This window comes from Cibotium barometz, chromosome 3 (genome assembly GCF_041138505.1).
Source record: "Cibotium barometz isolate CiBa-2024 chromosome 3, ASM4113850v1, whole genome shotgun sequence".
Taxonomy (NCBI): Eukaryota; Viridiplantae; Streptophyta; class Polypodiopsida; order Cyatheales; family Cibotiaceae; genus Cibotium; species Cibotium barometz.
The window spans coordinates 44,789,084-44,799,791 of record NC_141048.1 but is presented as its reverse complement, the minus strand read 5'-3'; the positions used below and the strand labels follow the sequence as shown (position 1 = coordinate 44,799,791).

General features: G+C 34.0%; 1 protein-coding gene across 2 annotated transcripts; it reads left to right on the top strand.

Moving 5' to 3' along the window:
- The first annotated feature begins 4,267 nt into the window (after nt 1-4,267).
- Nucleotides 4,268-8,675, top strand: LOC147640117 (bidirectional sugar transporter SWEET4-like). 2 transcript variants are annotated; one of them, XM_086777342.1, is made up of 6 exons: nt 4,268-4,455; nt 4,592-4,628; nt 5,149-5,308; nt 6,211-6,372; nt 7,086-7,205; nt 7,743-8,675. In XM_086777342.1, the coding sequence occupies exons 1-6, from the start codon at nt 4,410-4,412 to the stop codon at nt 8,091-8,093; spliced, it is 876 nt and encodes a 291-aa protein (XP_086633468.1). In that variant the 5' UTR covers nt 4,268-4,409; the 3' UTR covers nt 8,094-8,675. The 2 variants fall into 2 exon arrangements, with proteins under 2 accessions (XP_086633468.1, XP_086633460.1); XM_086777334.1 differs by having other exon boundaries at nt 5,149-5,365.
- Nucleotides 8,676-10,708: the final 2,033 nt, after the last annotated feature.

The window sequence follows — 10,708 nt, the reverse complement described above, 5'->3', positions numbered from 1 at the left end:
TATGCATAGAGCTTATGCATAGAGATTTCACAAGCTCGCAAGCTCTATGAATAGAGCTTATGCATAAAGCTTGCAAGAAGGCTATGCATAGAGATTGCAAGCTTATGATAGGTTTTATGCATAGATATTAAATTAATCCTATGTATAAGCTTACAAGAACCCAAAACTAACACTAAACCATAAAAAATGGATGCAATAATTCATAGAAAATAGCATAAACAAGAAAAATCGAAAGAGGATCTACCTCTTTTTTGTGAAACTGAAGGAGAGGATTGGTGAAAGATTGGTGAGGTGAAAGAGCTGCAAAACAAAATATTAAACAAAATAATTAGTAAATTAAACACAAGAATAAGAACTAATACAAAACCCTAAAATCTCTATGCATGCATTAGGAGATCTATGCATACATAGAGAGCTCTCAACATACATAGAGAGCCAAAAAAACACAAAACCCTAAACGTTCTAATTCTTAAATTAAAAAGTAAAAGCAATTGCAAGAACATATTAGGAGAAGGAGAAGAGGAGAAAAGAAGAAAGAAGGAGAAAAGAGGAGAGAGGAAAAAAGAGGAGAGGGAGAGAAAGAGACCTTCTTTACTGTTGTGCGCCGCTCTGCGAAAAAACTAGAAAATAGGCTCTCGGCTGTAAAAAACTTACGAGCGTCGGTATATGCTACGGAATATGCGTCGGTATATGCTACGGAATGTGCGTCGGTATATGCGTCGGAATGTGCGTCGGTATACGCGTCGGAATACGCGTCGGGAAACGAAAATTTGAAAATACCCCACCCGACTTGTCTCCTCCAACATTACGACGGACATACCGACGTTCGACATTTGCGTCGGTATTTTAGCGTCGGTATGCCCTCAAGCTCTTGTAGTGTCCATGAAATTGCTTTATGGAACTATGTGCATGGATGTACCACACCAGTGTTTGATGATTCATGATGTGCATCTTGGATTGACCAACCTTCAACATTTTGTTAGTAAAACAAAATTTTAAAATTTTCATAAATTTATCAATTTTAGGAAATTGGCATAAGTTTATATGGGTGAGAAAAGGCTATGCTGAAAGAATTTATGTCCTTCACCTTATCTTTTGGTAATGAACATAAGATGTAAACTCATATTTTCAAGCCTACATGTACGTTGTCATCATAAACATCTTGCTACACAAGGTTTTAGTGTCAAAGAAAATTTTAGACCTATGGCTATATGAAAGGAAACTTATCATAGAAAGCTCATAGGTAAATGGTTCATTTACTTCATCGAAAGATGACAAAAATGTTGATATAGTTTACCATGGTGTGGAAATTGATCAAGAGAATCCAAACACCATGGTGACAATGTAATTTTTAGACATAATTTGTATTTGTGTACTTTTTTATATCATGTAGAAGTTTTTAAAATCTACCATGATCAATTGAAATATTGTTTGAAATGTGGAACCAAGATTCATTTATTTTTTTGTTATATGATCGTATCTCAAATTTTGGGCCACTTCTTAAATTGATGATTTAATTGTTAAAAATGAGTTATTTTTGTGTTTTTTAGAAATGTCCTTTACTTCTAAGTAGAGGTTTTTTCAAATTTACGAAAAAACACCTAATTTTGAAGGAAATATTTTTAAGATTCCAAATGTTTCTCCTTAATATGTAATATTTTCCATTTGATCTGCACTAGTATTTTTAACTCATATTAAGGAACCTATGGATATTTTTTACACTCTTCTAATGTTTCATTGTTGCTTGGAAGAAAAACTATAATGATTTCATCATAATAACAAACATGCTCCAACACCCAAAAAATAAATTATTGTGCATAGCACATGTGCACGCGGTAATAATGCTTTAGAAACCTTCAAGGGATCCTTTTGATGAAAGTTTGAGTGCGTAAAATGAGTAATAGACTCATGTTTGATACTTTGAAGTGATTTGTTAGGATGACATTTTTTAAAGCAAAAAGTTTCTTGAAATCTCTACGAATTTTATTTTGAATCAAGAACCATTTAATAAAATAGTATTTAAAGAGAATCAAATTCATAAAGGAATAGGCATAGTGTGTAACACTTATCATGAGTAAAACTATGGCCTTATGACACATTGATGCACATGGTTCTATGCCCACAACTTCTTATATGGATTCAAGCTTCAAAAAAACTTATCATGCACCCACATCTTATGTCTTACATGCACTTAAAAAATAAAATTCCATGAACTTTTTTAAAATCCTATACTTTGCATGCATGTACACACATAGAGCCATGCATGCATGCATGCATGCACACAACATACACACATGTAGGTATGCATGTGTACATGTACACACATATGAATGTGTATGTGCACGTGCACACATTTACACGCATGATGTTTATAACTAGCAAGAGTTTGTTATAAATTTGGAAAAGAAGCATCTAGAAGTTATTAATAGTTCATGTAGAAGGTATGCATGCACATAGCACACACACACACACACACACATGTACATATCCATGTGTACATGCACACACACACACACACACATGTACATATCCATGTGTACATGCACACACATATGGGTGCACATGCACACATGTACACACATGAAGTGTATAACTAGCAAGAGTTGGTTATAAACTTAGAAAAGTAGCATTTGGAAGGTATTAATTGGTCAAGTATTAAATTGAACTTTTAGGTTACTTGGAAACATGTTGGAATTGATAACAAGCATTGTATAGAATTTATGCAAGTATCACTTTTAATCAATAGATTTTATGTTTGTGTATTTGTAATTATCTTCACAAAAAACCAAAATTTTCATGATTTTCTAGCAAATCCTATGCTATAATGAAAGATACTTGTAAATTTCATCTATAATCTGTAATTCACAACATAAGCTTTCCTCTTTGTCAAGCCTAGATTGGGCATTATAATCATGGATATGTAACTAATGTTTTTAGCATTGAATAAATTTGTGATGCCTAGAGAGTTGTTGAAGCATTTGAGTGGTGTGTGAGACTTCTAGTTCTCAACCATGCGTTTAAATTACAAAAAAAGGTATTGTGTTTTAAATTTGGTTGGAAATGTAGAAGAACATGTCCTCTGATAGAATTTTATTTGAAAGGAAAGTTTATAGAATTCAAACGAATGAGTGAACTATGTTTGTATAGACATGTCTATATATTAGAGTGATGAATGCATTACGAAAAAGGTAGCCATAGGTGTCGTCATGAGTTTATTGGTGAATTAAATAATTTTAAAAAAAGGTTGATCTAAGTTTAATGGCTAAGGTAAGATGAAAGTAATAATCACTTGTGGACCTAGATGTATTAAAGGACACTAAAAGAAAGAAGGATTGAGATTTTGAAATGATGGTTTGTGGACTATGGAAAAGTGAACATTTTTACCTTTTACGTCACTTTTTGCCAAGTTGCAATGCCATGCATATAGACAATAAGCTTATACTTTAGCATGCAATGAGTATGCATGCTTTAAAAATCTTTTTTAATAATGCTTCTATAGATTTAATCAAGAGGAAGTGCACCATAGCTTCGTTTTAAATGACATGATTAAGTTCATATGTACGTTATAAAACATTTGTTCTGTTTTTAGATGGCAAGACAAAATGACAATTTATGTCCATCCATTCCGTCACCTTCCATGCTTGAAAGCATTGATAAAGCATACTATTACCATGGGCAACGTCATATGTGGGTACACAAATGTTAAGTGCAAAGGAACATGCATGGTGTGCACGTGCAAAGCCACAAGCATGGTGCAAACAAGCTAAACCACAAGCAGGGTGCAAACAAGCTAAACCACAAGCAGGGTGCAAACAAGCTAAACCACAATTCTTGTTGCCATCCTATGAGTTGGAGATAATTTAACCACAATTCATGTTACCATCTCACTCACATGGTGTTTGAACAAAAGTGATAGCAAGATGATCTTAAGATTATGGGGTCTTTGAGATAGACCACTTCATCACCAAGGGCTTCATGTTAAGGAGTCTTTCACAATCAATTACTATTGATCGTTGATAAAAAGGCTGATTTTCTATGGGGTCTCACCATCAATCATTAAGGAGTTCAATTAAAGGTGTGTAAAGGGAAGGGCCCAGGCTAAGATCAAATGGGATGGGTGTGATAGTGTCATGTTCTGCAAGGATACTAGTACACAAGCACTACTTCTAAGGGGCGTTCATATTTCACAAATTTAACATTACCATAATCGAGCGCTTAACCTTTATTAACGCCAACCTTTATTAGCTTAACCTCCGCAAATCACGCCATTTGATTCGATTATAAATCATCAACTTCGACCAGCCATCCCTTCACAGTACATATTTTCGTCAATATACCTCCATAGCGCATGACTAATTGTCTGTTATATCGCTGTTGACATTAGTATTATTCAACACTAAGCATTAAGCATGACTCCACAACATGCCATAGCTCATGCTACCCTCGGCATCCTAGGTGACGCATTTGAGAGCTTTACGCAGCAAGCTGGTGTTAATTAATTTAAGCTTTTTGGGATCTTATGGATTTGCAAAAAATAAATTGGATAGTTGTGCCATTATTTCTAATCTCTAATTTACTGCGTCCATTGCAGGCAACATCGCATCGTGCATCTTCTTTCTATCATCTGCGTGAGTTTACTCAACTTTACCACTCTTGTCATTAATTATATCTTTAATCATTTGTTACTCAAGCTGTGGTTAATTCAATTTATTAATCTAGCGAATGATCACATGACGCTTAAGTTAAGTGATCTAGGTTATGATCATCAAGGTACTTAATACTTCTCATATATTACCTAGGTTATCATAATTAAGGTACTTCACTTGTTCTCATGAATGATCCCTAGTTACTTAATTATCCTAACCTAGTTATTTAATTTTTATAGTATGATCTAGGTTACCAAAAGCATTAAGGTACTTAATTCTTCTCAATATGATCTATAGGAGGATATCAAGGTACTAATTAACTCTTTATCATATGTGATCTAAGTTATCAAAACCAAGGTAGTTAATTCATTTGTAGCTGATTATGAGTTAAGTGGTTAATTCATTTGTAGCTGATTATGAGTTAAGTGGTTAATTCATTTGTAGCTGATTATGAGTTAAGTGGTTAATTGATTGGTTTAATTTTTACCCTTTTTTTGAACAGGCCAACGGTTGTAAGGATAGTAAGAAGTAAATCAACTGGTGATATATCCGGAGATCTTTATGTGTTCAAGCTATTCAACTGCTTACTATGGACTTTCTATGGGCTTCCATTTATCCACCCACATGATGTTTGGGTGGTTTTAACCAATAGCTTTGGATCTGTATTTGCTCTCACTTACATAATTCCATACTTGTGCTATGCCACTAGTGAAAAACGGGTAATCTTCTAGCTTAGCGTTAAATAGGAGGTAAAATTACACTAAAAGCGGAGATTAATTATTAAGATAAGCATGCTTTCAATTGACTAGATTCAGCAAAAAGAAATTTAATTCAGAAAATTCTCCCATTAATTGAGAACTTTGATCATTCATTTAAGCAAAGTGGCATATAATCATTATGATCATCTCACGTGGATGATTATTGATGAAACCAAAATGAGCTTATTTTTATTATCTTGTGTATTATCCGAGCATAAAATTTGAAAAATCAACTTCTTGTGAGCTCAACTGCGTTTTTTAGGAATAAAATTAGTAAAAAGGTAAGAATAGCAATTTTCGGTCGGTAACACTAGAATCAGAGCAATGAATTCATAACAGTATTGGAGCTTTAGTGGGGACGTAATTTATAATAATGAGAATGGATAATTGTGATTTATACAAATTATATTTAAGATTCTAAGTACTCATCAAAACCCTTTGGGCTGTTGGGTTTGAATATGTTATTTTATTATTGTGTTTCTTTGATGAGTTGAAAAATAAAAAAAGAACACTCAACTTCTTGTGAGCTCGAGTGGGTTTCATTTAAGAGTTAAAAGTAGAAATTTAGTAAAGACAAGGAGAGGAGAACGAACTACGTGTAGAAAATGATCAATAATCAAAAAGCTAATTTTGAGCTGCAGTGAGGCAATTTATAATATATATGAGCAAGGAAAATTATGATTTTAAGTGAGTGATTAAGAAATCAAGAGACAAAATTGAGCGTATTGTTTCAAGATTTTGAGTATGGGACAGGCGTAGTTAGGATCCAAACTGAGTTTTATGGTGTGTTAATTTGATGATAACAGGTGGGCGTGGTGTGGAAGCTCTGTGCGATTGTATCCAGCTTTGTAACAATGGTGGTGCTACTAATATTATTGGAGCATTCGCAGAAGAACAGAATTCGTGTGGTGGGCATCATGAGTGCAATTGTGAGCAGCGGAATGCACACCACCCTTCTATCTCAATGCGTACGTGCGCGATGATTAATGATAATGATCTATTTTATTACTAATTAATCATAATTTGAATTTTGGATTAGAGAATAGTAATTAGGAAGAATATCAATTAGGAAGACTACGTTATCTTCAAATTGAATTGATGATAATGATAATCATGATACTGAGAATAATACTAATGAATGAGTAAATATACGAAGAGTATCATGCCACCTTTTTATTTTCTACTTTAATAAATTTTCACCTTTTATTTTCTGATTTCACACTTTTTTTATTTTCTGAATTTAAGCCTTCCTTCAATATTTTTTTCCCACCTTTTCTTTTCGGAATTTACGTCCTCTCTTCTAAAAACACTTTTAAAAAATTAGGAGGATTAGTTTTTTTTAATGATAATAGTGTTGCTTTTAAAAATAGGATAATAGTGTTGTTCTTAAAAATATGAAAAGCAGAATCTATTAAATGATGATACTGATAATGATTGAGTAAATATGCGAAGAGTATCCTGCCACCTTTTTATTTTCTAAATATACGAAGAGTTGAGAAAAAAGAGACGATAAATGATAATATCTTCATTGGGGCTTAAGCTAATTGTAAAAAGCTTTTTGTAAAATATTCTCTTTTTATTTAATCTAATTCCGGTCGTTTTAATTTAAAAAAAAGAAGATAATATATTCATCGGGGCTTAAGCTAATTGTGGAAATTAATTTTGATATATTGTGCTGCAGGGAATGGCTATAAAATCTAAGGATGCAAAGTACCTGCACCCCGACGCATCGGTTGCTGCATTCGTGAAGGGTGCCATCTGGACAACCTACGGGATCGTAAACTTCGACATTTTCATAGTGGTATACTATACTGCATCCCTCAATTTAATCATCATGCATGCATGCATGCACACATTCACCCCAATATATATTAAACCTTCATACCTATACTAATTTCTCATTATGGCTCCTAATGCATGTCTTAATACCACTTCTTCTTCTTCTTTCAGGTAGGCAAATTTTTCATTATGGCCCCTAATGCATGTCTTGATACCACTTCTTCTCCTTTTATAGTGGTGGCGGTCCTTTCATTATGGCCCCTAATGCATGTCTTGATACCACTTCTTCTTCTCCTTTTATAGTGGTGGCGGTCCATTGTTCTATATCCATAGTTTAAAAAATGGGACTTCATATAAATAATAAATAGACTCATGTAAAATCTTATGAGCTGCTAACCAATTCCTTAATCCCAAAAACTTGTAAAGCCTAAGTTTCAAAAAACAACTACATTATTTTTGCATTCTTTTTATATGCTTGAGCATGTCTTAAATATAAAAGATTATTATTAACTAATTACTTGCTTTCATTAACACCTTACATGCTTATTTATGAAAACAGATACCCAATGGAGTTGGCGTGTTGATAGGTGTGATCCAAGTGGTGATAGTTGTGCTTCTCATGAGCAAGAGATCAAAAGAGCCTAAATTAAGTGGGGGTTCATGTGAAGACAAGGGCTCGAAGAGAAACTCCTTGGAGCTACGCATAGAAATCACTAACAAGGGCCTAGAACAAGAAATTTTTGTTTTAGAAACTTTTGAGCACACGCAAGTTGGTGTGACACCACCCATCACTGTGTCAAGAGTGTCCTCTTTGCTAGGTTTGCCAAGACAAGGTAGTGTGTCCTCTGTTGTTGTCCCCATCATTCTAGATGACAATGATGCTAATGCATGTTCTACACACATGATGTAAATTCAATCATAAATCCAGTCAGATTAGTCAACAACTAACTAATTACCCTATTGGTTTTAAGCCAAGAACTAAGTCCGGCCTCTCCATGCAAAAGATGATCTCGACATTTTGGTCCAATCAATCTGAAAATTAAGCTCCCTTCGGCCCACAAAAGAAGTATCTCTTGTTTTGTCCAAAGAGTATGTAGCGACTAATTACCTAACCCTAGTGGATCCTCTAGTATGGTCTCTTATATTAATTTCACTAGAGTTTATCACTTTGTACCATACCTCCCAATTAGTTTTACGTGCTTTGATGCAACATGAAACATTCACAACCAATAGCGTGAAACATCCACAACCAATAGTGATTCCATGTCTAGCCGAGGATCAAACCTGGTACCTCTATGTTACTAGCCACCCCATCAACCACTAGAACAACCCCCGGCTGGAATCCCGATCGTTACCTTGCCCTCGCTTTGTAGAGGATATGAGGGGTCCTCACGGAGTGCTTTGCTCCCTTCTAGTAGTCGCCAATAGTGATCCCATGTACCAATAAGACTTTTATTTAAAACTTTTATAATGGGAAACATAATTTGGCAAACTTCTTATTAAGACCATGATCCACCCGAGTTCAAGTCCCACCGTTGGTCGTATATGCCCTCGTGTTGCATTCTACCAACGTTAATACCCTCTCTCTCTCTCTCTCTTTTCAAGTAATGCACAATCAATGTAGTGTGCATTCTCATGCAAACTACATTGAGAAATACTTTACCAGCTTGAAGAAACAAAGAAGCTTGAAGAAGGAAATGTAATCGCTACTATGTATGGGGGTCATAGCACCTTTCGTCTGGAATTAAGAATGTATGGTAGTGCTGGCAGACAATTCCACAAAGCGTACAATATGCAAAACGTCAAAAAGGAGCAATGCATTGCCCTTTATCCATGTTTGGGTGGTTTTAACCAATAGCTTTGGATGTGTACATAATTCCATACTTGTGCTATGCCACTAGTGAAAAACGAGTAATCTTCTAGCTTAGCATTAAATAGGGGATAAAGTTACACCGAATATGGAGATTAATTATTACGATAAGCATGCTTTCAATCGATTAGATTCAGCATAAAAAATTTTAATTGAGAAAATTATCCCCATTCATTTAAGCAAAGTGGCATGTAATCATTATGATCATCTTACGTATTGATGAAGCCAAAATGAGCTTTATTTTATTACCTTGTGCATTATCCGAGCATCTAATTTGAAACATCAACTTCTTGTGAACTCAAACTGCGTTTTTAAAGAATAAAATTAGTAAAAAGGTAAGAATAGCAATTTTAGGTCGGTAACACTAGAATCAGAGCAATGAATTCATAACAGTATTGAAGCTTTAGTGGGGTAATTGATAATAATGAGAATGGATAATTGTGATTTATACATATGTTTTTTATGAGTTAAAAAATAAAAAAAAGTACACTCAACTTCTTGTGAGCTCTTAGTGGGTTTCATTGAAAAGTAAAAGTAGAAATTTAGTAAAGATAAGCGCAGGAGAACGAACTACGTGTAGAAAATGATCAATAATCAAAAAGCTAATTTTTGAGCTGAAGTGGGGCAATTTATAATATATATGAGCATGGAAAATTATGATTTTAAGTGAGTGATTAAGAAATCAAGAGACAAAATTGAGATTAAGGTAGTGTATTGTTTTAAGATTTTGAGTATGGGACAGGCGTAATTAGGCTCAAATTGAGTTTGGATGTGATTGTATGGTGTGTTAATTTGATGATAACAGGTAGGCGGGGTGTGGAAGCTCTGTGTAATTGTATCCAGCTTTGTAACAATGGTGGTGCTACTAATATTATTGGAGCATTCTCAGTAGAAGAGAGTTCGTGTGGTGGGCATCGTGAGTGCAGTTGTGAGCAGCGACACCACCCAATGCGTACGTGTGCGATGATTAATGATAATCATCTATTATTAATGATAATTTTGGATCAGAAAATAGTAAAAGTACGTTATCTTCAAAATCGATGATAATTAAGAAGACTACGTTATCCTCAAATTGATGATAATGATCGCGTGATTAGTAGTAAAGATAAGAAGAGTGTCCCGTATTTGGATACTTTTCTTATATTTACTACTAATCACATCACGGAATCGTTATCATCAATCTCTATACGTTGTAACCTAATCACGCAATCTCTATATGTTGTGACGGTTAACCGCTCTCTTTCTAATCCATTATTTTTTTTTATAAAACAAGAGTATCCTGCCACCTTTTTATAAAAGAAGAGTATCCTGCCACCTTTTTACTTTAATAATTTCTCACTTTTTGTTTTCTGATTTCACACTTTTTTATTTTCTGAATTTACGCCTTCTCTTCTAATAATACATTGAAAGTTATCCTTCAATATTTTTTTCCCCACCTTTTCTTTTCTTGAACGATGGAAATTATCCTTCAATATTTTCTTTCCCCACCTTTTCTTTTCGGAATTTACGCCATCTCTTCTAAAAACACTTTTTAAAAATAGGAGGAGCAGTTTTTTTTAAATGATATTTTTTAAAAATATGAAAAGCATAATATATTAGAGAAAGTCTTTTTTTAATGATAATAGGTTTAATGATGATAAAGTCGAAGTATATTA

Bases quoted from the DNA above. Each gene is read 5' to 3' on its own strand.
- LOC147640117 (XM_086777334.1), top strand. From the start codon at position 4,410: ATGACTCCACAACATGCCATAGCTCATGCTACCCTCGGCATCCTAG. The intron at 5,366-6,210 runs GTAATCTTCTAG...TGATGATAACAG, and splicing joins ATGCCACTAGTGAAAAACGG to GTGGGCGTGGTGTGGAAGCT. The intron at 7,206-7,742 runs GTATACTATACT...TTATGAAAACAG, and splicing joins ACTTCGACATTTTCATAGTG to ATACCCAATGGAGTTGGCGT.